Source organism: Delphinapterus leucas, chromosome 21 (assembly GCF_059928025.1).
Source record: "Delphinapterus leucas isolate spDelLeu-1000000601 "Yukka" chromosome 21, BTC_Dleu_Yukka2, whole genome shotgun sequence".
Lineage (NCBI taxonomy): Eukaryota > Metazoa > Chordata > Mammalia > Artiodactyla > Monodontidae > Delphinapterus > Delphinapterus leucas.
The window spans coordinates 20,563,098-20,589,845 of record NC_143149.1 but is presented as its reverse complement, the minus strand read 5'-3'; the positions used below and the strand labels follow the sequence as shown (position 1 = coordinate 20,589,845).

General features: G+C 36.1%; 1 protein-coding gene across 1 annotated transcript in view; it reads right to left on the bottom strand.

The window, feature by feature from the left end:
• DLC1 (DLC1 Rho GTPase activating protein) overlaps positions 1–22,540 on the bottom strand; it is a 402,099-nt gene extending 379,559 nt beyond the window's left edge. The window contains exons 1-2 of the mRNA XM_022571107.2: positions 21,390–22,540; positions 9,168–10,313 (exon numbers count right to left, since the gene is read on the bottom strand). Coding sequence (XP_022426815.2) covers positions 9,168–10,190 — 1,023 coding nt within the window. The 5' untranslated portion in view covers positions 10,191–10,313; positions 21,390–22,540. The remainder of the gene's footprint in view (positions 1–9,167; positions 10,314–21,389) is intronic.
• Between the last annotated feature and the right edge of the window lie 4,208 nt (positions 22,541–26,748).

Sequence of the window (26,748 nt, the reverse complement as noted above, 5' to 3'; positions counted from 1 at the left end):
TTCAAAGCTCAGCTCCGGCACCCCTTGGTGAAGCCTTCCCTGACCTCATCTGGATGGGGTCCCTACCCTAGCTTTTAAAGCTCTAGCTCCACAGATCTTAATACTTTCTACCTTGGATTAGGTTGAGCCAGGATGTTTCTGTACTTGTGGTTCAAAACCTAATATTACATTAGGTTCTAATAGTAATAGCTGTTAAAGTTAGTTTAACTGATTATTTTGTTATTTGTTATTTTGGTTACATTGCCCCTACTAATGTGTAAGCTCCTTCAGGTAAGGATGCATATATGATTCTTATTCAAATTCTGCACCATACATGGCAAAGTGCATGGGGGGAACAGAAGGTACTTAATATTTATTTAGTTAATGAATGCATATTCCAGACTCCATTCTATAATGATAATTAGATAGCAAAGATGTACATGTGGGTTGACTTACTTTCTAAATTCTCTCTCAAATGTTGTCAGTCTTTTCCCACAATTATTCCCAGACAGTTCAGCTTATTCTTAGATCTGTAACTAGAGCAATTTAGTAAAAGAAAGAAACAAACAGAAAACAACTCCTACTACTAATAGCTGAAGTCACATGGTGTTTACTATGTGTCAGGCACTGTTCTAACTACTTTATACTTAGGAACTTATTTAATCTTCCCAAGAACAAAACGAAGCATCCCATTATACAAGTGAAAAAACCAAGGCACAGAGACAGTAAGTAATCTACGTGATTACAAAGCTGTGAGCGAGGGAAGCAGTTTGCTTTTAGAGTCCATTGGCTTAATTACTTCGTTCTATGTATAGCACCACAGTGTAGAAGCTGTGGAGATTTACCATGGGCTGTGAAGCGTTGGAGGAATCTCCAGCTAAAGTAGCTACTATACCCTGGTTGACTATATATACTGTGACTATAGATTCCACTAGCACTTAACCTATTCCCAGATCTAATTCTGCAATTCTTCAGTTATTTATCTGTCAAATCTTCACCTCAAATTTTGGTTAAGTAATGGATTGTTCTAGTGGTTGTGTTATGTAGCGCTGAACAATATTTTCCATCTCATTTAATAACCCTAACGACCTTGTGATATAGGGACTGTTGTCTCCATTTTTCAGGGACATATAAAGTGCCCACAAATTAAATAACACCCCTCAATTTAGATGATACTCCTCATCACAGCTTAATTTCTTGGTTAGAAAATTAAGCTCAGACCAAAGCTATTCATTTCCTAGACTAAATAATGATGCTATTTCAACTTAAAAAAAAAACCCTCTGGGTTAGCTTTCAATGTATATGAAAAACAGTATGTCCTTTTGAAGTTTTACTGGCTCAAAAAATAGAACCCAAAATGGAAGAGCTTCATTAATCACTAGTTTTATTCCTATGCCAACGTAGAAATAGAACTGAAAAAAGAATAAAAGTGGACTTTCCTATTTGCTTGTATTTCCTTTGAAAATTGTGAGGTTATCTCTAAAGTACCACTATAATTTTCTTGACAGAAAATTATTTGTGGAATAGAGATCTTGTTGGCAGCAGGGATAAGTACTTTATTTCTAAGAACACGAGCCAGAAAATGAACAGATTCCACTGGCACCATTGTGCTTAGTGCCCAGATAACAGAGGCAGGGCTCTGTGTTGTAGGTTTTGCTAGTTATCCCCACTTTTGTGGATACTGGCATTTCTTCGAGAGAGGCAGCCAAAACCTATGCTAGTTTTGTTGGTATTAAAAGATTAATTAGTTGGTCCTGGTTTATAGTAACAGAAATCCATCAGGAAGAAACTAAATCAGTTTCACTATTACGATAGACTCTAATGTGCAGTTGGCTCTGAAATACCCATTAATTATTTAAAATAACATCATAAAAGTGTATTAATTCTTGCTCCAACAAAAGCTGATGCTGGGTTAATGTGAACTTATTAATGATCTTGTTACTAATAATGTAAATTTGAAGTTTGGGTCCAAGTCACTTCTTGGATCAGAGGCCCATCACACATCATAACTACTTTTTTTTCAAAAATATCTGGAACAAGAAACATTTCAAATCTAATTGTTTTCATTCACAGTATATTTTTCTGCCTTAAAGGCATCTAGCATCAAATCTCCCTACTTGATGTGGTTTTCACAACAGAAATTAAAAATAAATTTACTATTGTCTGGCACTCTCTGAACAGGAGCCCCTCTCTCTCCCTTATTCATTTGTCTTTTAATTTCTTACTCTGTTATTCCTGTCATCTCTCTTCTACTCCCAATGTCCTCACAATGACATTAACCAGAAAAACTAGAGATTTTCTAAACCAGTGGCCTCCCAACATTTTTGAATATGTACTTTTCAGGGAGGACGTGTATGCTATTTACTTATAAATTATAACATATGCTTTCATTTAATATATCATATGTCTTATAAAATATATACAAAGTGAAAGGATAAATTACAAATAAATGTGAACGGATATTCTAATATTTTCCTCCTTACACTCACCCTTGCCCACTCCTTTCAGGAGACAACTGAGTAGTTTCTAAATAACGTTTACCACTCAGATTGCTATATAACTATTTAGTGACAATTAATTGTTTTGTGGCAAAGGGTAATAATCATCTCAAATTTGAAGAGACCAGAGCCTAGAGATCAGAGACCCAGATTTTACATAATTCTTCCCTCCCTCTTGTCCCCTCATGCCCTGTTTTAGCATGGAAATAGCAGAGAGAACGGAGAGGAGGTTATGGATAACTGATCACTGATTTTGGTTGTATGACTTCATTTCTTCTGTATCCTTATGACTCGGGTTCTTGACTCCTGATATTGTCTTCTGAAAGTAAATCCTTTACCATGACATGGCTATTCATTCATTTAAACACTTATGAACAGGGTTCTAAGGTCTGAGATGGATGCTATAGACACAAAATTAAATTGCTACAGACATAAAACTCTCCCCAAATGAGCTGACATTTTCGTTAGCAACGGTGGGATCAGATGTATTTGCAGTAAACATTCTAATAGGAATAAGTCCTCTGTGGGTGAAGAGAATCAAGCAACTAACTTGGCTGAGGAAACTGGGGAAAGTCCCTCCAAGGTGAAGACATTTGAGGATCCTGAAATATGAGCTTATCCGGTCTTCACCTTCAGCCTGGTGGAGACACAGCCCACGAGGGCTGGCTCTAGTCGGCAGAGTTCCTCCTGTGAAATGGCAGGAAATATTATTTGTCTCCACCTGCTCTGTAATTGCGGGAGTCAAAATCATGTTACTTGTCTCCTTGTTAAACCTGTGCTGGTGATAACCATAACTGCATCATGTTGAGATAGGATCTGATTCTAGCCTCCTACAAATCCACTTTTTTGTCAAGGAATTGTGTCATTGCTTTTTCTTGCAATTGACCGGTGCTTCCCTTGGTACCCTACTTTAGCCCATCCTTCTCTCTCTCTGTCCCTCTCTGTCTCTCTCTCTTTCTTCCTGTTCTCCTTCTTCTCCCCGGCCCTACTCCTCCTGTGCCCTCACTCCCCTTCTCTCTCACCAATGCTTCCTGCCTCAGTGCTGGCCTTACGTGTTAGTCAAACAAAACCCTTATTTGGGGACTTCAGCAGTGTTTCAGGGATTATATGCTTCACAGTGTAAGGAACTCTACCATCTGGGTCATGGTGGTGTACCACGTCCACAGAACAGGACCTGGGATATTGAAGATGCTCAGTATTAATTACTGATTAATTTTACCAGACAGTATATCTAGTGTTATCCTGTATCATATAATTAAATGTTTTTGCATTTCTGGTTGGATTTAGGGGAATTATGTTTGCTATGAGGCAAAATATTTGAGCCCCAAATACCTGCAGATATATTTTTGGCTTTCTAGTTGTTTATGAGCCAAAAACCTAGTTTAAATAGCATGAAAAAAATCTGATGGTTTTCTGTGGCTTAACACACAAAATGAGCTACTCACAAAGGTGCCAGCTTTACCTGGGACACAAATCCAGTTAAAAATATGGCTGAGAAGACCTGATGTTATCCATCTACACATTGACTTTCCACCTGGTAACAACTTTTCTCTGCCAGCCCTAATGTTAGAACTAGGGAAAAAGGTTTAAAAACAATACAATCTGCTCAATAAGCCTGTGTCTTTAAAACCAGTGTGACCTTCATGTAAAATCATACTGTCATTATGAATCTATCTGCAGAGCTGTGTATACTTTACTCTGTTTCCCATCCCTTCCCTCTTTGTCAACTGATACTAGGCTTATTAACAAACTCTAATTCTTCCACTAGTCCTTGCTTTCATTCAATGTTGGGGCCACAGCTTAACCATCTTTTAGGTTTTTATTTCTTAGACAATTTTTCCCTTCCCTTTAATATTTTTCTAGCTGACCTCCTGTCTTGGTCCATTCCATCTTCTGCATAACTTACTATGTACTTTATGTCACCCATTGGTCAATGTTAGCTTTCTCATGCTACAAAGCCCCCATATAGGCATTCAGGACATAGAAAGGATCAGGAAGGTTATAGCAAGAAATGAGAAAGTCTTTTCAGGTATAGGTGTGCTTTTATCAAATACGTACAGATTTTGAAGATAGGGTAAGGAGATAATATTTGATTTTTTTCAGTCATTGCTAATCAATGTATTACATTTAGCCACAGATAAAGTACAGTATATACAGTATAATATTTTGGTCCTGAGCAATTTTTCCATAAGAAAGAGTATAGCATTTGATCCACATCACTTCCACACATAAGATAGTTTCCTAACATGGAAAGGTATTCTGCAGTGTGAAGTTAAAGCATCAAGTATTTATACAGATACCAATTGACACTCCTAGTAATTATGTGTGGCTATCCTTAATTGCCACAGAGCACATACACAGCCTGTTTATTTCACTCACAACGTGCCATGATATACTGGAATATATTTATGTTAGGTGTTGTTCCTCAACATATTCATGTTATGAGTTATCCTTCGATAAATATTTTCTCTTTCTTCTTTGATAATAGAATTTTCAGCAGACACCTTGCCCAGGATGCAGACTCCATTTCTCAGCCCTTATTGCTAGGTGTCGCCATACAACTAAGTTCTAGCACATGAAATATGAGGAAAAAAAAAGAAGTGTACTCTTTCTGGGTCTTGCCTTTACCCAGGGGTGTGGCCATTCCTGCACCCTTTCCTCTCCTTACTGATTTGAATATGGATAAAGGCTCAGGGTGGCAGGGCAGTTGGATAAGAGGGTCTAAGGTATTGAAAACATAAGGCCTACATATTGTTAAAGAACTACCTATACCCAATTATATATGTGTGAGAGAAAGATGTTAGCCAAGCCACTTTTTTTTTTTTTTTTTTTTGCGGTACGCAGGCCTCTCACTGTTGTGGCCTCTCCCGTTGCGGAGCACAGGCTCCGGATGCGCAGGCTCAGCGGCCATGGCTCACAGGCCCAACCGCTCTGCGGCATGTGGGATCTTCCCGGACCGGGGCACGAACCCGTGTCCCCTGCATCGGCAAGCGGACTCTCAACCACTGCGCCACCAGGGAAGCCCTTAAGCCACTTTTATGCTGGTTTTCTGTGACAGCAGTCAAATCAATAGCATAAATGATACAGTTTCATTGGCTGCTGGAATGTGAGGTTTTGTTCAAATGTGGAATTAGGTGTCTTTTCAAAGTTCAAATCATTTTTATACTATCTTTTGTGTTTATTTTGCTTGGTAATATGGAATATGCTTTATGAAAGCCAATAAAAATATTTTATATATTTATACAACTATTATGGCTATTCAAAAGTTTGGGAACTATTTAAATAGTCCCTAGGGAAGACTGAATTTTGGACTCTCTTTAATTAGTAAACCACCATCAAGAACAAATACACTAGTTCTTTAAAAAAAAGTCTAACCTCAAGTCTTTCCCTACATATTTTCCATCTTCACATCTCATTTGGTTTGAAGAGACCACTTCTTAGACTGTCTCCCTCCTCCGCATTTCTTTGGAATTTGTCTCTGAGAATTGCTCTTAACCAGCTGCCTTACCCCAAAGACCCACCCACGCCCTATAAGCGCTGGTCATATGCCACACGATCTTCCTGGCTCATTTACTGATGTCTGCTCATGATTTATTGGTTTCCCTTTGATTTCAGTGGCTCCAATTTAATGATATATTTCATCATATTTAAGGAAATTATTAGCTTAAAGGTCAATATTTACACATACTACAAACGCAGTCATCTCCAATTGACACTCCTAATAAGTATGTGTGGCTATCCTTAATGGCCAGAAATATCATTGGAAAACAAGAAAAAATACGTCATGCTGAGCAACAAACGCCTGCCAATATTTATAGGTTTGAAGGAATGATAATTTGTATCTAAAGTACAATGATATCTCTAGAGTAGTAGTTCAGTGCATTCTGAGCATTACCCTTATAAACTCTGTTTTTGCTTTCTTTTTTCAAGTTTTAGAACCTGATTTTATCCTGAATCCCTCCCACAAAAATTTCATGTTCATAAATTCTATGAAGGATTTGGTTCACTCATATCAGATAATGAGCTGATTAAAGTTCCGTAACTAAAATTTTATTAGCTTATATTATATTTCACCTTTTCTAAGCTCTTAATCTCAAAGCTGTCACAGTGGTTGACAAATAGTTTAAAAGATACAACTAAGCCAACTCTTTTCAGAATCAGTCCCCTAACACTTTAGACATGAAAATGGGGTCCATGTGTCTCTCCAAAAGGTTTATCTGTTTTAAACTAGTTGCACTGGCATTAGAATTGGAGTAGTTGATTGAAACTTTTGTTGATATTTTGAAAAACTTCATATTTGTTTTCATTTCATAAGAGTAATAATAATCATAATAACTATATAGATAAAAGGTTGTTTTGTGCCATGCAGAAAATGCTTCAAATAATTTATATATCGAATATTATTTTGTTTTTGTACTTCTGTTCATTGTATGCATTTCACCCAGAATACTATCACCTTTTAGAAAAATTATATAGGCTAAAAATTGAAAATCTCCTGCTTCTATCCTTTTACTTCCATTCTCTCAAAGTAATTGCTGTCAACAATTTTGTGCCTATTTATCTAGAATTTTGCATATTCTTATTTAGTCATCTAGAGAGGTTTATAACCCATCTATATTTCTATCTGTATCTGTATCCACACATTTCATCAGATAAGGTTGGGATGTGCTACAAATATTGGTCTGCCACTGTCTTTTTCTATGTATGCTATATCATGAGCACCGTTCAGTTAGAGCACATGGATCTCACTCCATCTTTTTCATGGCCACATAGCATTCCAAACTATAGATTAAACAATCATTATACATCCTTTATTGATGGAAATTTGGATTGTATCTTTTTTGTCAGTAACACATAATACAATGATGAACATCTCTGTACATGTATTTTTATGAATTTATTTTGTTTTTTCTTTTGGTAAAGTTCTAAAATGTTTAGTGCACAACTTGAAGGTATTCCAGCACTCATTCAACATCAGATAGAACAAAAATTCCTACACATTTTGCTTCTAGAGGCTTCTCCCATAATCATACTTCCCCAGAGTAAATTCCAAACCTGAAACTTTGCATTTAATCTGTTTATTACAAAGCATCCCAAATGAGTTGTAGAGTCAAAACAAATACTCCACCAGACAATACCACAACACTTTAGAATGATGAAATGCTTAAAATAGAATATTTAAGTTAGAACTTGTAAATGAGATATAATTATGGCTCTTGTAATGCAACTATGCTATAGTGACATGTCCAAGAGCAAATTCTTTCCAGCATTCTTAGTATTGATATAAATGTCCAAGTGGTGAGCATATGTTTCTGGAATGTTTAATGTTTCTGTCGGCAGTTGGGCAGGGTCTGTCTTATTTTAGGGAAGCTATGTCATAGGTCAGTTAATACTTTCTTACGTCATTATTACATTCCCTCCAACAGATTTGATAGACTATATGGACATTTCTGAAAAAGCGACCTGAGCAGTCCAATCATGACAACATCATGCAGCATTAACTTTTTAATACAATTTATGTAAGGAAGGAAGAGCTCGCCAGAAGCACAGAAAGCTCTGTTGGCATGTAGTTTGAGCACATTGATCTTTGCTGTAAAGTCTTTGACTTCACTTTAACTTATGACATGTTACTGATCTAGTTTGTTAGCAAAACTACAGTTTATGGAAACCAGATTTCTTCACCAAAAGAGAGTTGAAGATTTTTTTTTCTCATTGTAGATAGCCCCAGTTGAACAGAACTAAGAACCTTAGTTTTGTCTTAGGAGAATAGGAATTATGGATTAGTATTATATCAAGAGAAGGGCAAGAATGTCACACCAAAGTGTCCAATCTGCAGGGTTTTTTTGATGCCAATGGGCATGTTGGATTTACAGAAGAAATTTTACTTGTATTTACATCAGGATTATAGAGTACTACAATGTGGGAAGAATGCTGGGGGAAATCCTAAAGGTATGGCAAACTTTGCTCAAGAGTTCTCTAACTAAATCATGATCCATGTGGTTCCTTCCAATCCTTGTGTCTCTCACTTGGAAACTTCTTGGGGGATCATGGCATCTACAGGATTAGTCAAAGGTGCCTCAGCATAAAAATTTACTTCAGTTAGTCATCCTTTATGGTCAAGAGTTTAAAAAAAATGTTCATGTAGCTATGGATAGCAAATGTGCCAGGGTATCATTTAAAATAGCATTAGCATATTTTGGGGGAGGGGGTACTGTTGCCTTGGTATATGCAAAGGGCTCATTTAAAATACATGATTTATACCACTTTTATTATAATAAAATATACTTTTTAAAGGGAAGAGAAGCAAGCTGAAATAAACAATTTTAATTAAAAATTACCATGACATTCTTTCTAAAAATCAGAGATCACTCTTTAGATAGGCTTTGAACTATCTGGTGGCTATTTAATTCCAGCCAAAGAAAGTGAAACCAGTTCTGTCTTCAACACAATTCCAAGATAGAATGTTCATGAGCCATTATAAATATTATTAGTGAAGTGGATAGGTTATCCTGTTTTAATTTTTACATATTTTGATGATTTCTCCAAGAAGATGCTCTTTGAGTCATACAGCTACACTACTGAGCAAAAGAAATGTCCCCATATCTTTTTAACTCTAGCAAAATAATAAGTGACAGAAACAAGGATATTTACAGAATTCCAAAAGCCAGATAATAGGTGCATGTGTCTTACCTTTCTTTTACGAAGTCTGACTTGGTTATCTGTGGGTTCATGGGTGGCCAGAGTCTCCTTTATGTGTAAACACTGCATGCCATCTCCTGAGTTGACCTTTGGAAGACTTCTGTTTTGATATTCTGAGAAACCACTCTTCTCCAGGCCATTTTCAGCTGACATTCCACTAGGGCAGGAAGGAGGCTGCAGAAGGCAGCTTCCAGAATCTGTTTCTAATAATGGCAGTCCTCTGTCTGCACAAGGAATAGCCAGGAACTCATCTTGTACTGCACTGCAGGTGTTTCTTTCATGTTCATCTTTAGGGAAGTCGGGTTTCCTTCGATGCTGAGCAATTACAGCAGAATTAAGCAAGTGCTTTTCCGGCGCAATATCTTTCACATTCAAAGAGTCACACGCATTCATTTTGGATGCATCTTTTATTTCACTTAGGCTTATATCCTTACAAAGCTCCAGGCTTTTACTCACCATGTCAACAACTTTTCTGTCCCCCTTTTCCTCTACCAGCACTAACTCAGCTCCACCAGCCATTCCCCAGGAGTCATAAGAACCTTGGTTACTTTCCATGATGGGCAGCGTCTTTACTAAGGAGCCTGCTCCTTTGATGCTATGTTGGTCTGACGTTTTAGGCCCTTGAGTAGTTAAAATCTGTTTATCATCTGTAAGATATAGATCAGAATCAGTATCCTCGTCAGAAACATGCACTAGTGTTTCCGTGCTGGCCTCCAGAGAAAGAAACTGATCTTCACCTTCATGGCTGTCATCTTCATCCACCTCCTTTGAAATGTGACCCATTGGCTTCCCAGGAATATCTCTCAGCTCTGAGCCATGACAGCAGTCTGGTAGTGAAACACACCTTTCTTTGCGGTCCACATTTAGAGTTGCATCTTTTTCCATACTTGCCTGCAAGCTGTCAGCTACTAGTCCATGATGACATGCTGTGTTACAATCATCAGAATTAAAAGGCTGTCCCATCCATTGGGTCACATGTTCTTCCCAGCTTCTCTTTCTGATAGCTACAGACATGTCATCGTAGTTTAACAACAGATGGAGGGATACATTCCATATGAGACTAAAGGAGATGAAACGATGAAAGATTACTTCAAATTCACTGATTGAAGAAGAGAGTAAGTTTTGTCATTGCACCACCTATTAAAAAATTAAAGAAATATACATAGTTCAGGATATAGTTCTAAAGTCAAAATATATCTTGGAAAAGAGAGCACTTAAGCTGTGCTATGAAAGATTAAGAGATTGTATAAAGCTTCTGTTTAATAGCCTCAATAAGGTTATTTCTTTAAGAAGCAGCCTAATAGTAGAAGACAATTTCACATTCAATATTTCTGGTCAAAAATCATTAACAATACTTTTAAATGCAGCTGGATTGATTGATCTATTAACGAATAAAGACATACATATTGAATATTTAAAATTCCATTAGGAAAATATTTGGATTGCTATACTAATAAAATTCACTGGAAGAAACTAGTTGCTCTAGCTTAGATGCTTTCCTGATTTACTTTTGTGGACACAAATCGTTACAGAAATCTATTGGCTGTTTGGTTTGAATTGCACTGAAGGCCACCAGGGAACTGTTCATGCAAAACTTGAGCTATAGAGACAGCATGTGTAATGTATTAGTGTGTGAAAGAGCTAATACAGATCCCAAACTACCAGAATGCATTTACTCCAGGGAGTGACTAAGAAACATGGAGTAATCCAGTTTAGCTCATATTAACACATAATTCATGCATAAGAAAGCGTAACACACACCACTTAAAATGTCTTAGGATAAATACATTTACATGCATCTTATTGCTGCCACGACCCGCTAGCAAGCTAGTACTGTTGAAGCTTACCGAAATTAAATATCTTGCCCAAGGTCATACATCTAGGAGGTAAGCCTGGATTCAAAGTAGGCCCCGGTTCTAAGACCCAGGCTTAGAGAGCCAACAAACTTCATCCATGGAATGCGATTCTACTGCTACCTTTTCCCTCCACACATCTTTAGTAGACATAAAGTCTAAACTCTTCAGGCAGGAATTCGGGTGACCCAAAAAGAAGATGTGAGCATGATAAGACAACTGAAATAATTCTTCAGAAATTTCAGTCTCATTCTCTTTGGCTTCTAAGGAGTTTAGTTTGTATACTTCTGTTAGCATTTGGCCATAAAATTTTAAGTAAACAAGAAAACCAGACATAAGATAAGGTCAGAATATAAACACATTCCAGGTATCCATCCTTTTTGCCTTAAATTATTCAAAGCCTTAGTTAAAGGCAACAAATTATACCAATGTAAACTCAGCCTTATAAAAATGACTAGTCCAAATGTTGTCCCATAATGAAACCTAATGACTGGACTGTAAAAGAAAAATCTTATTCAAGGACAGACACTTCCAGTTTTTACACCACACAAGAACTGTCAGCACATGACATGGATTGGCTTATTGATTTCAGTCATAAACAAGATTAACTGAAGTGCTGGGTTTGGGTCACTTCAGTCTATTGAAAAGGACTCTGACTCCCCACCAAAAATCGCAAGCTATTCTGACTAAGCACATGCCAGAAAGGTAAATATTCCCATCTTGTAAAGACCAGGAATGTACTAGAATTTTGGTATGCCAGACTGACCAAATATCATTCTGGATACTATTCCGTTTCTTTAAGGGTCTGTGAGTATCTTTGAAAATGGTCAGCATTCACATTTTCTATGTTGGCATTCATAAGAAAATATAAAGTCCCTGAATTCCGTGCATAAGTCATTATAGTGTGGGAGGCTACGGAAAAGTGGAAAAAACGCATAGATGCAGGCCAGAAAATTTCTGCTTTCATGGGCAAATTTGGGTTGTAATAGGGCGGTTCTGTTTTAGATGCTTTCTTTTCTTTATTTTTATCCAGTGTAGAAAGAGCAGGCTAACTTAAGAAATGCCAAGTGGTATTAGTGTCATTCCTAAGCCACATTTACATTTAAGTTGAGACAATTCTGGTTTTCTTTCTCTGATGAAGAAGGAGAAAGAGTTTTATTAACCCCTTGGGGAACAGATTACATAAAATTTTCGCCTTTAAGTCCTGACCATAATATTAATTAGCTTACTGCACTCAACCTTGGCAAGTAGGTAAGTATTTTTATAACATCAAAGGAAGACAGTTCATCAAGTTCTGAGACAATCTAGCTGCAAAGAGAGATTATAAATTAGATAGATTTGACACAACATTAACTCCTTCTGTCCTAATTTCTAATCTACGTTCTTTGGACATTTCCAGATCATTCCTGTGAATTTATAGTGTCTTTATTTTGAAGACCTAAAATTTCCTAACTCTTATTATGACCATCATCACTACAGTTTGAATGTTCATTCCATATCCTGTGGTCTGATAGATTGTTTTAAAAACTTAATCTCAACAAGCTTTCTTATTCATACTTCCTATTTTAATTCTGATTTGTAAGATTTATAGTTAAAACCTGCCTTCAGGATCTAAAGGCTGAACACAGTATTAATTAAAATATATTGTCCATCACATCGGAGTATATCGGCCCCATTTTCTAAGTCATCTGAATTGACTAGAATCTGTCCTGTAAGATTTAGAAGTCTTTGTAAAAGACCTCACTTTCCCTTTGAGCCTTCTCACCATTTCTAATTACCGGCTACTTATTTTGCAAACTTCTACTACTTTTTCTTGTAATCATTTTTACGCAGTTTCATTCAGAATGAGCTCAGCTGCTGAGGATTTGGATGAAGGCTCTGGAAAAGTGTAAGTCATTCCAGGGTGTTGATTTTATGAAGTGAATTTCCATGGGGATTTTTCACTTCTTAAATGCATGTGTTCAAACACCACTGTATTACTATTACAAGAAACTCTGTGTACCTCTAATTATGTAATGATTCTGGAAAATATTTGTGAAGTGCCCACATTTGCTTTTTGTGATATTAGTGCATAGGCTGTTTAGACACAGAGTGATTTAAAATTTATTGTTTGGGTTAATTTCATAACACCACTCTTTAACATAAGCATACAGTGGCATGCAGTGTATATTTTAAAATTAATCAACATTGAATGTTACTGTACTAGAAAGCAATTGAAGATATTCTAGTTTGAGAATCCCTGACCTATGTCTGACATCAAATGATCATGCTCTCTTTTGCACTTGCTCCTGAAATAAACACATACCTTGTATTTTGACCTGGCAAGTGTCCCTAGGAAAGAAGAGCCTGATGGGAATCACTACTGCCGATACTATAGCCTGGGAAAACACGGTGCAAATGAAGTACTTGTGGCTGAAATCAAGTGGGCAGTACCTTAGAACTGAGAGCAACATTGCCTGATCATAATCATTTATTCAACAAGTGTTTATTTAGTGCCGAATGGGCTGCAGACAGTCTACTAAACATTGGGAATATAAGCCTAAGTATATATTATCTTGTTTTATCCTTTCAGAAAACAGATGACATATATAGGTATATGTATACATACACATATACAAATAAATACACGCACACACACACACACACACACACACACACACATGCACATGATTGACTCCTGGGTTGTTTTTAAACACCTTCACACAGCTGCTGCATATTTAATAGAAGGCATAATAGTATTGCCAGTTTCTCTGTATTTTCCTACTTTCTCCTTAGATGGCTGGAGTTACTTCTGGTTTCCCATCAGGTCTTTCTTCTTAATTACCCATCCCATGTTAAATTTCTCCTACTACTCTCTTCTCCTACTCTTCTCTCTTCTACTACTACTGCTTTAATGCATATCTATACGTAATAGCTACCACATAGCGTGTACTCAGTCACTGGGAGAAAGAAGAGAAGACATGAGGGAAATAATCTCCTTTTAATTAAAGGTAGGTTAAATTCTCTAACATGCACTCTTGCAAGAATAGAGAATGCATCTGAACCAAGAAGGGAGCATTTCTACAATGGCCCACATTGTTGCTAATATAAGGGTCAAGTTGGTGAGGTGGAGAGATGGGGAATCTGGACATCCTAGAGGGATGTGACATCTTAGTGTATCTTGGCCTACGCTCAGGGAGTCACCTTTGCATGTAATAAGTGCCACCCAAACACTTATTGAATTAGACGATTACAGCAGAATCAACATATAAACAGACATGATCACAGCCTACTGTAGTTCTTCAAATGTGTGCTCACTGATGGCCAAGTAAATCTTCCTGACAGTGAGCATTTGCGGAGGTCAAAATGAAATTCATTTTCTTGATGGAGCTGTCAAAGAACAAATTATCTAGCAAACTAAATTGTGGAACATTTGGGCACCTTCCACTGCCCCCAACTCAATGATAACACGAGAGGAATGCTTTTCAACGCAAAACTGTCAAATATTCAAGAGGCTTAGGATCAGCGAGAACGCCTAGGACAGATATGATTATTCTTAATCCCTTTATGTAAATGAATGAACAAATAGCAAAAAAAACCCCAAAAAACAAAAAAGATAACACATTCAAAGAAAGCATTTCTAAGAGTCTAATCAGGGTAGCCAACTTTTAGTAAAAGACAAGTAGTGCTTTTTCTTTAAAATATTCATGCTAACTAATTGAAATTAGACAGGGCTAGAATTAGGCTTAGGAGAGAGAAACCTTTAATAACGATGCAAAAACCTATCTCTGTATGACTACAGGCAGATTTCCTTTCTTTAGTGGCAATCTTTGTCTTAATCCTTCACAAAATCATTATCTATCTACTTTTACATACTTTGTCAAATGTTGGAATTTACTCATTATGCCTCATTAGCTGTCTGTGGAAAAAACAAACTCCTGTTAAAATTCTTTACTGGTAAATTACTTAACGAAGCTTAAAATATTATATATGAAAAAGCTTCCATGTCTTTAGGTTGTCTGGAAATCATCAAAAGTCTTAGTAAATTACAGAATAAACCATCTATAATGAGCTAAGTCAGTGGATTGAGTAGTACATCACTTTTTCCGAGAGACACATCCAACCTTCCATCATTTTTGGTCTTTAGAAGAAGAATGAATAAATAGGTACCCAATTAAAATATTTTTTTAAATGTTTACCTATTTTTATGTATATATTAGTTTTACTAAGCTTGGTAAGTTTTTTCTCCTTCTTAGCTCTCAAATATGTTCCAGGAATCAAGTAAATTTGAAATTAACTCTGTCAATCCACTAGAATTCTGTCAGCTCATCGGAAAAGAACAGGCTGTTACAAAGTTGCAAGTTAATATTTCTGAGGTGCCCTATTTTTACCTCTGGCTTCCTACTATTTAATGTAGCCCCAGTAGTTTCTAATTCCCTTGCAGGGAGGGGCGCAGATACTGGCAGTGTTTGACTTATCACCGCTTTGCCGCTCAGGTCAGCCAGGTTTGCGGATTCTCAGAACGTTTTTTTAAATAACCACGTGTAATTTGAGTAAATCTTTAAAAATGTCATATTTGTCTGATACCACTAAGACTCTTCTGGGGATAATTGGTTTCTAAGAGATCCCAGAATTAACACAGTCTTGGGGGACAATATTGCATCATGGATGCAGTAAGTTATAGACACCTGTATTTCCTTCAGGATTCCATGTTTTATTTTTTTAGAAAGTACACAGTCTTCTCAATAACAGTGTTCCATCTGGTACAGAACCCTTTGAGCACCTAGAACTACATTGTATTTTAGCTATTTCTGCAAATAAATTCATTAATGAATAATTAATCATTTGGTTTTTTGATTCATATCTCTTTTCTGCAGAGTCCCTTATAACCAAAGAAAAGTATTGCCTTTGCTCCTAACTTATTTCACTTGGAACTTTTCATGCAACAGGAAATAGCTTAGAGTTAAATTTGATATCAAAAGTTTGTTTTTTTTTTTTTAATGGCAAATCAATATGATTGAAATGTGGTTTTGCCTTATTATAAAAAAGATACTTCTATTCCACAATGGACATGAATTATAATGCTTTATCATCAGCATGGTGAGATGTGGCTTTGCTTTAAGTGGCCACTTTCTATTTTTAACTTTGCTATCATTTCTAAGAACACTCTAAGGGTAGACACAGTAATCACCAAATATAAACAAGTGGGCTACAGCAACACAGGTGCTCAGACAGTTAGGTGACAACAGAATACTGAGATTTCAGTCATTTGGTAAGTACAACTTTCACTGAAATCAGGAACATGAAATCACTGAGAACTTAGCTACTTCTGTTAGGTTGGTATCCTATCAGGGATTGATGCCTCTGATATCAACTTTTTTCTTCTGTATTTAATATCTATAATTCTTATCTTATTTTGTCATCCTCCTATGTACATTTGAGCTTGTTTTTACTACCAAGTGTCCCATATACCCAAGTAATAGTAGGTGCATTAGAAACTTTTGATGATCGTGATAATAGTAATAGTAAAAGAGCTTCCATGTGTTAAGCATTTACTGTGGATCAGGCCCTGTATTTGGTGTTGCACTTACGCTATCTCCTTTAGTAATAATACTCACAAATACTCCATGAAGTACGTACTATCATTGTCCTGATTTTACAGGGAGAAATTCTGGCAGGACTAGGTAACTAGCTCAATCCCTAACACCTATTGATGGGTAGTGATTATTACCTCTATTTTTTGTGAAGGCAAGATGTCTGTTAAAGAAACTTTTTTTTTTTTCTGGTGATTTGCATTAGTTACTTAGGTTTTGTCTTCCCCAGTTTTCTCACTTCTATAATGGGAATAATGAAAATTGTTGAGAGAGAATAATATTGAACTATAATAATAGTGAGCTGATAATATATGTAAAACACTTGCTCCATGGCATATTGCAAGAACTCACTAGATACTAAATGACGATGACGATAATGATGATGATGATGATAAAGATGCTGATAGCAGTGATTCCTTTAGTTTTTGACGGACCTTAGCTGCAGAAGCCATGGCTGAGTAGGAGCTGGAACGATCCCTTGCACGCCCATGTTATTTCAATATAGATGAGTGATTTGACCACAAGGTGAAACACCATGATTCTTTCTTTCTTGATTCATTTGACCTCTGCTTTTTAAAACAAAATTTTGTTTGTTACACTGTATGCGACCCAGTTTGTACATACAAAGTCTCATCTAATGCTCAAAATGACCCAGTGATATAAATATTTGCATTATCTTCCAGACTTTACCAATAAAAAGCAGAAGCTCAAAGTAGGATGGGGCATGCTTGAAATCACAGAGCAAGGATTTCAAATGGCAAAGATGCAAATCTGAGCCAGTTTTCTGTCTCTTCCCACGAGCTTTCCAGTACACCACCCCCATTTAAATTGTGGAAAATTCACTAGTGCTCTGCTCTCGCTGGCCTCGTGTAACTTAACTTTGAACTATTTTTGGATACTCATGCTTTCTCCTGGCTCTTAATGAACTTGTAATGTCATCTTATGAGAGTGCTATTAACCTCTGGCCTCAGGCTCTGATGACTTTTGCCAACCTCTTATTTTCCTTCCTCTTTAAAAATTATTATTCTATCATTACAGGATGTCTGGAAAATTAAAAAAAAGTCTCACAACACCAACTCTTCAATGCTGGTTTTCCTTTCCTTTCTTTCTTCTTTCCCTCCTATTTATTCCACAAACATTTATTAACAAACATGTATTGACAATACCTGACACGCTAGGTATTTTGCCAACTGCTGGGAATAAAAAGAAACACGGGTTGAATTTCTAAGCTTGCTTTCTGATCTTCCTACTTCCTTTGGATCTCATTTCTATTAAAGGACTGATTTCCTCTGGATTATCTGAACTGTATTGCTAAACCATTTTGTGATTTCAGTCTAATAGGAGAACCTTTTCACACATACAAGCAGCTACAACTGCTTTTTTCAGTCCTCTATCTTAATTCATGAGCAAGTTTATACACATGCTGTTTACATTGCCTTTCATCTTTTTTTTTTACATCAGAATTCCTATTTAATCTTTTCAAGTTCACTTATATACTCTATAATCCACTGAATCAAAATCAATAATCTCTTTTAAACTAGGTCTCAAGATCCACACTTCACCTTTATTCTGTTTACCTTCTTCAAAAACTAAGCGCATCTATTTCTCAGAACTCTATGAGCTGACCGGCAGTTTAATGCCAAACTAGAAGTAGTATGCTGTATCTCTATATCCACCCCAAAGTCAATCTGGATTTGGGCTTCTCTGTAAACCTGTTTGATTTGTGCAACTAAGGGGCTTATCATTCACCTGGGAGAAGAAGGTATAATACTTATGCTATTTCCTTCAAATCTGGAGGAATTTTCCCTCATCCTCTTTAAATTCTCATGTACAATTCTTAACATTTATTCAGATAATAAAATTTTCTGATCCAGATCTAAATCATCTCTCTTTTGGAACTTCGTTGTACTATAACGATTTCTACAGAGAGAACCCTCATTGTAAGATGATATTGACACGAATTCATTCCTTCTCCAAGAGGAAACAAATGAAGTAAAAACAAAAGACACATCTTAAATGTCCCAGTTTAGACTTGTTTTAATCCTCTAACACCCATCCTCTATAAGTAAGATTAAACCATGCCTAAAGTATTTGTAGTGAGGTGTATGGTATGAGCAGGTTTGGATAGGGCCAGAAAAATTCTCTTTTTTATTATAACGTCCTCAAGAAAAAATTAAACAAAATGGTGTACTAGGCCCTCTAGTAATCACGCCATCAGTTATATAGGCTATTGCTTTACTGCATTTATTCCTCATTCCAATCATGTAGAGTGTGGAGACACTGGAAGTGTTGAATAGCCTATTTTTAAGTGGTAATAGCATCAGGAAATCCAATCTGGTTCAGAAAAATGGGGAGAAAAAGCATCATGACTCACATTTTCTCTAAAGAAATGGGATGTACTAGAAATAACACATATTAGCTTTATTAGAAGGGCTCTTGCCACGGAAAGTGCAATGTTTCAGCGTGCAAAGCAACATATACTGTCATATATGAAGAATGTACAGATGAAGCAGCCAACTCCTCCATTTGACACTGCACTGGTCAGCCATTTATATACTATAACAAACTCTGGATTCTACAACTAAAGGACTTTGTAGAAGGCTCAGAGGAGATATATGAACCAATTAAAAGACTGTAAATAAGCTGTAGAAGGGAAGATGAAAGGAAGTGGGTTTATTTGGCCTAGAAATGTACACTTATGTTTTCACACATCCATTTAGGCTTTTCACATTTCCACTGAGGTAGAAACCCACAGAACTGGAAACAGGCTGCAGCAATAGAGATTTAGGTTAGATAAATAAAAGGATGTCCGGGTACGTGAGATTCTTAAACCGATTCCAGTGGGGGGCAGTAAAATCTTTTCCGAATGCCACTGGTTAAGTTGATTTATAAGGATACCATTTGGAGGCAAGGATATGAATCAGACAACCTCCTTTCTAGCTCTATGTTTTTAAGAAACATCAGTTTAAAATTAATATAATTATTAGCATATGGATTGATTTTCTTGGCATAAACATGAAATGTAACAAAACAGTCACAAACAAGTTACTCCTTGAAAATGTTTGTTGAAGGTGTAAGAAAATTTTGCATTTGAGGAAATTTCATTACTTAGTAAATTTGATTCTTTTTTAAAGCTATTATTTTTTTTTTCTACACTGTAATACTGGTAGCAGCTGTAAGCCTTTTGTTAAAAAATAAGCATTACAATTTTCTGTTTAAGGTAGCCTTCTACCGGATACGAATATATTCATACTTTATTATGAGCAGTTATTATTTGAGAACAAGGTGATGTCATATTAAGTTACCTGAATTATGACACAGGGTACTATGGTTCCACTGTCATCTCTTCTACTAACTAGCGGCGTGACCTTGAACAGGTCATTTTTGAATGTCATGCTTCACCTCCCTTTTTGGCACCTTTAAGACAGTGTTAGAAGAGGCGACCTCTTATATTCTTTCCTTCCTTAAAATTCTCTTGAGGAATTTTATTAAATCATAATTTAGACAAGTCAATATTTTATTTTTAACATACTTAAAAAACAGATTCTTTTTATCACTTTTAGAAGCCTCAACACAACAAATTGTTAGTGAGTAGTTAAAATTTGTCAATATAACTTATTCTAGCATAAAATTTAAGCATAATTAGCTAATACAGCAAATGGTCACCTTATACTATGTAAAAGTTTATGATGAAAACGCTTGATTTCTTATGATCCAACTGTCAAATAGCTTTCATATTTCATTTGGGATATTTTGTGTTCATCTAATAGATTTGGAAATATGCACGGGTATTTGTTCCCTTCACGTACCATTCCATATGATTTCTATAAAATAATGATTTTCATTCTAAATATTCAGAAATATAACAGTATGTTATGCATTAAAACTCTCTGTTATGTCAGTCATTACTAAATTTCTTTTCTCATATATTGCACATGTAAACATAACTTAAATATACTATAGCCCAGTGGAAATGTAATTTTATGATTACATGAATTATGAATACAGATCAGCTTTTCATATGATTGTAGTGATTTCCAGCTGCCTTAAAATAGTAACAATGAATGTCATTGTCATTGAGATTTACTTTATTCAAAAATATTCACACAGAATATGATCTGAGCAGTGAATAGTGAATTCAAGAAAGTTAATATAAATTAAATCCAATTCTGATCTTTAAATTTTTAAAAATCAGATTAAATACTGTTTAGGATAGAAATATTTGTAAAATTTCATGTGTTTACTCTTTTTAAAAATAAACCATTTAAGCTGTGCATTAGCAGTTTGACCTGTGGTTGAAACTGGGTGGGAAAATATTGAGGAATCCAATCTTCATATTTTAAATGAGACTCAAAATTTTCTTTGGAGATGCATTATTAAGAAAAGTCACTCTATAGCGGGATCTACTTTTCCTGTTGGCAAACGACGGGGAAAGAAAAAAAATCATTTACACCTCACAATGTGTGAGAATATGTATCTGTTTCATATAAACCATATAATAGGATGGCTCCACTCATAAATAAGTTAAGGATTAAAAAGGGATGAAAATAAGATCTTAGTTTACGGAGAAAAATCTCCATGGAGCCTATTTTAGAATTGACATTTTGCTAAAACAATTTGACTCACAGTTTTTTACTTACTAAACTTTTTCCACTTCTGATTTCGTGGCTCAGCTCTACAACCTAGGAAATCACCACTCCGTGCAAGATGCTAACATTTCTCTCAATCTTTCTGCCTCTTCAAAGATTGCCTCAAAGCGTAAAGATAGATAGTCCACAGCGTCTTACCTAGACGAGGAGGAGCTGAAACGCCGAGGCAAGACATGCTTCAACACTCAGCCTAGGAAAGGAGTCCGTCCCCGTTAGTTTCTCCAAAATATAAGTTCACATTTCGTGGTTGAGATCATGGCTCTATTCTAAGCAGTTCTGCGCAGTGTGTGATTCTAACAAAAACAGCCTCCGCAGCTGGAGGGAGCCTTAGCTGAAGCCGGAGTCTGTCAAGGCGTTCCTAGTGACTTCTGTCTAGTAAATTCAGACTGATGTTTTGCAAAAGGGGCCTCCACAACCAGGCCCAGATTGCCTGGGAAGCATTTCCTGCCTCTGAGTGGTGTGCATGTGAGAAAGACTGAACTGAGAGGAGGGGAGGGGGGCAGAGCAGAGGCCCGCCCAGGAGATTTAGGAGTTCTGATTTTACACAGAACTTAAGTGAGTTTGTCAAAACCCTTGAGGTGATTAGCTGGAGAGTCATAAAGCTGTAGAGCTTTTTCTATCCCACGCTGCTTATGAAAAAGAAAGAAAGAAAGAAAACATCGTTCTCTCCTTCCTCTACAACTTTTCCACTTTATTCAATGTATACACACAATGTAAGCAAAATACCTTTGCAGTGCTCCTTTCAAAAGATCTTTTAAGGGAGCAAGATGCAGTTAGTTTTAATACCGTAATTCTTCTAAATTTGAAAACCTTTTTAACGCTCCTTCATTTAAAATGCTGCAGCCTGATATACCGTACCTGAGAAGGTCTGTAAGTAAAATCCTAGGAATCCAGCGAATAGAACGTTTTCTCCCAGATCTCTCCGACCCCAAGAATCCTTCCCGGAATTAAAGTAGTTTGTGTCATGGCATAGGCAGCATTGCCTCTGGTCAGAATCTTCCAGTTACACACATCTAGTGCTGGAAAAGCAGAAGACAGACTCCATCTTGATCCTATTACAATCTTGCTGACATTAACCACTTGCAACTGCTTCCATCCAGCAGGACAGAGTGCCCGAATCACTCTAAAGCAGCTCACAGTATCTGCATCCTTCCTCCAACACAAATGTTGTGAACTATCGTCTGTTTATCTTTTCTGCTTTCTTGTGCCTCCACTGGATGACTTCCTCCTAGCTGCTCAGGGCTGGGAACTTGGACTACCATTTGGTTTTGATTAAAACCAGACAGCCAACTCTGGAGAATTTAGGGAATAAGCTAATGGAAACTGCAAGTATGGCTTTAATTAGTACATCAATTAATAATAGATGTTCGCTCGTCTTATAATAAGATGACACAAATATAAACGCAGAGGAAGCTCAAGTCGTTTCAGGAAAGAAGTTGCACCAATTCTCCTTCCTTTATGACCCAGAATTCTCTTTAGGGAAAGTGGAAGGAAAGAAGAGAGATGTGGCTTTGGGACATCCAGGTTGTGGAGAGGCCAGTGGAGCAGCCTGGTTGTTTATACCAGAGAAACAGGAAACAGCATCTCTGAGTTTAACTATCTTGCTTGGTTGAAACTGCTCAGTAATGTCTCCCTTTACAATCAATGGATTCTCTTGCTGTTTATGACTTAGGCATTTCTTTCAGTGATTAGTGACCAGATTAATCTGATTATTGGGTCTACATGGGGCTTGCAAATATCCAGAGATTTCCAATAATGGGAGGCACAAGAACAATTCCAATTTCAATATGATAAATGAGTAACATATAAAGAGGTACAAGAAATAGTAAACCTGTTAGCCCTAAGATCTATGCTGTACATCTCTGAAATTGTAATCAGTTTTCATTATTCATGTTTATTCTCAGTTGGCTCTAATTTTTATAAAGGCTGACAGACACCTAGATATTGCAATGATCATCTTTTGAGTACTTCCTGAGAATACTGAGTAGGTGATAACTCAGAGAAGTACTATGTTATAGCCATTATTTCTTTTCTTATTGGAGAAGAAAATCTCTTGAAATTAGTGCAAAGCATGGACTACTAGAAATATTAAACTTAATGTTTAATATGTGGTTTATATGTTAAATTTGGTTAAATGGCAAGAATGACATATTACACATTGATTTTTCAGATGAGAAGCATTCAAATAAAGACATGGAGGCAGAAACAATTTTTAGAAGTTTATGTCAAAAAACGTTACTGATTAAAAAATGAGCATTTAGATTCCTTTAAGTTAACCTTCAACCACATGGCAAGAAGGAAGTCCATAATTTCATAAATTCTTTAAAGAGTTATTTATGTTCATACTCAGAATAATTCCACTGAAACTACTGCTCATTTAATCTTCCCAACTATCGTTGTGTGTATTCTTATTTTTATTTTACAGATAAAGTATTAGAAATTTATGGAAGTAATTTTCTCACAATCAAATGATGGAGTGGCCAAGTCTACACTGGAACCCAAATTTTCTGATTCTAACTCCCTGAGTCCAACTGTCTCTCTTGACTCTCACTTAATTGCTGTGTGAAATTGGGAAGACTTCTTAAACTCTCTGAGTTTCAGATTCCTCCTTATAAATAGGGACAATTCCACATAACTCCCAGATTGGAAAACAGGATTAACTTTATATACAGATATATTTATAAATTATATTTCTTTCCCTTAGGAAAACACTGGAGCAGAATGGAATGAGAATTGATGTAAGTTCTTTCCTAAAATAACTTGTATATCTCTATCCCTATCTGCCTCTAGCCCTGCCTCTGGTATATAGAGGGCTAGAACATTCGCACTCTGCTAATTCTTCTTAGCTAGATTCTTCTCATGAGTACTATAATCCCCACCCCCCTTGTGTAATTTAGCCTTGTTTCTGTTTATATTGGCCTGAGGAAACAACAAAACCCTATTCACATAGATTTATAGATGCTTTTTTAGATATCTAGACACTCTTATTAGTAATTTTCTCCTTAACGTTCTCTTCTCTAAACAAATAAGACTTCATGATTTATTCTATTATTAGAAGGAATACTTCCCAAATCTTTAATCACTCTTATTTATTTTTCATCCTTCAGTTGCCTGACTCCAAACAAATCCCAGAACTTATATTCTCATAAAGGCTTTACCAAATATAAGTATAAAGATAACTAATGAGATCGTTTCCTAAATATTTAACATAGTGTCAGGCACATAGAAGGGGTCCAAAATATTTGTCCTCTTCTCCTTTCCGCTTGTAAATCTCAATACATAACTCCCTTAAATGTTTGCCTATTACTCTATACTTGATCAGCTAATAAAATATGGTATAGAGGCAGTTAAAAAGTTGAAAACAAAGTATCAGGAAAGGAGTCTGGCTCCAAAACTAACAATCATGATGACCCCATGCAAATTACATTGCCTGCATAAACCTCAGTTTTAGCCTCTGGATCTAAGGGTTTTTCAAAATTAGAGATAATAGTCCATGTCAAGTCATTAGATTTCATGGCTGGTTCAGTATTCATTGTTAACTAGCATTATTTTTACCATTTAAATTATTGCCCTTTTCATGTTTACATCTCTTTTCTATGATTGTTTTCCTGAAGAATCTATCTATTGAGCTCAGTTAAATATATGCATTTGGAACAATTTTATTGGTGGAACGATTAGGTACTTTATTTTTTTTTTAAAGAAAAAGGAATTGTAGAATGAGGATTAGAAGCTATTGTGAAGATCAACTTTCTTCCCCTGTACTAGGATCTAAATAGTAAACACTGGCTATGATTGATAGTAAACACTATCTAACCCCCAGCCACCTTTAGGAAGTTTGAATCTGCACTTTTACAGAATTGTTCGATGACTCTAAAATAGTCCAACAACATTTTGACTGTGCAAAGTGGGACGTATCCTTTGAAAGAAATATCTTATTCTTTATGAATTGAGTAGCAAGCATCATTAATTCAGCACTCACATTTAACATTTGTGATATTGTGGGTGTAAGTAGGCTTTTATTCTTTCTGTTTTAATGAAAAAATACTGTCTTAATAGTAATGAATTTAAAATTAACATATAGAGAGATGGAATGCCTTTAAAGCACTTTAGAAGTGTCCATGCAAGTACAGTTAGTGTAATACATGCAGGAACACTTTGTCTACGAAAACTGATCCTTCAAAAATCTGTTTAAAAACTTTGCTTGCAGTTTATTAGAGTTACCACATGTGTGTCAAAGCAATAAAAATAGAATTATTTGACAGATTTCTAGTTATTTTTTCAGTAATATTTATGTGTACTTTCTTCCAACAGTTTCATTTTGATAGACATATACCCACATAGGAAAAAATACAATTTTGCAGTTTTTATTTAATAATCTGCATATGCATACTAGTTTTTTGATCAAATTTGCAATCTTTTGACACTCCACTTTTGCTAAACATTTAGTATTCATCCAGAAGAATTTATTAAAGGAACACAATTAAGTTGGATGTTAAACTAACAAAAGGATCAAAATCATATAAATTCTCCCAAACCGGTTACACCTACTTCTTGGATTTTTATGTACGTTGCTTCCCTTCATTGAAAATTATTACAACTCAGGAATAGCTATGAAAAAAGTATCTTGATAAATTTCAAATAGAAATGAAAACATAAACTTAGCAAGTAGTTAAAAAAAAGTTACCTTGGCACAGACACTAGAGTGTATATGATCCCAGAAACTGAAGAATCTCCCTGCCTATTCAAAAGGGCCAGGATATTCTCAGAAGCATGAAGATTCCAAGCCATGAAGGATGTTTTAGAGAAGGCTAGGTGTGCCCAGCTAGTGGAAGTGGAGGTTCGTTCTATGTCACACAAAGATTTGTTCTATACGAAAACGTACGCTAACATCGCCATGCAGTACTCTTCAGCATCCTTGTTAATGTTACCATATTGTTCTCTGAAATTCTCGTTTCCCTGTATCTTCAGTCTATCCAAAAATGTTTCCTCTTCACTTTAGGCTGAGAGCTCATGCTCACTCTAGCTTCTCCTATTGTCCTTTCAAATGTTCTTATTGTTCTTACACGTTATCGCTTACACCCTCTGTTCGCCTGGAAAAAGAGGTGAAACTATCTGTGTCCAGATTCCTTCATCTCATAAAATTTTTGCTCCAGTTAAAGGTCTGCCCTTTGAGAGTCATTCCACCTGGCTCCTTATCCTATACTCTACTACAGGATACAGGGCAGCATTCTCAGTCCACCACTGGGGGGTGGGGTGGGAGGGAAGGGACAAGGGTCATGAACTTGTTACAAGGGCTTGTAGCCTTGAAGGAATATCTGTTCAATTTCTGTTAAAATACAAGTATACTTTTCTTCTTTGTCCCTTTAAAATGGAACCATTGGAAAGCCTCAGTATACATACCAAATGAACATACCTAATATCCATCCACATATTCAAGTAATATTTACTGAGTATTTACTATACATAGTACTATTCTATGCACTTGGGATACATCATT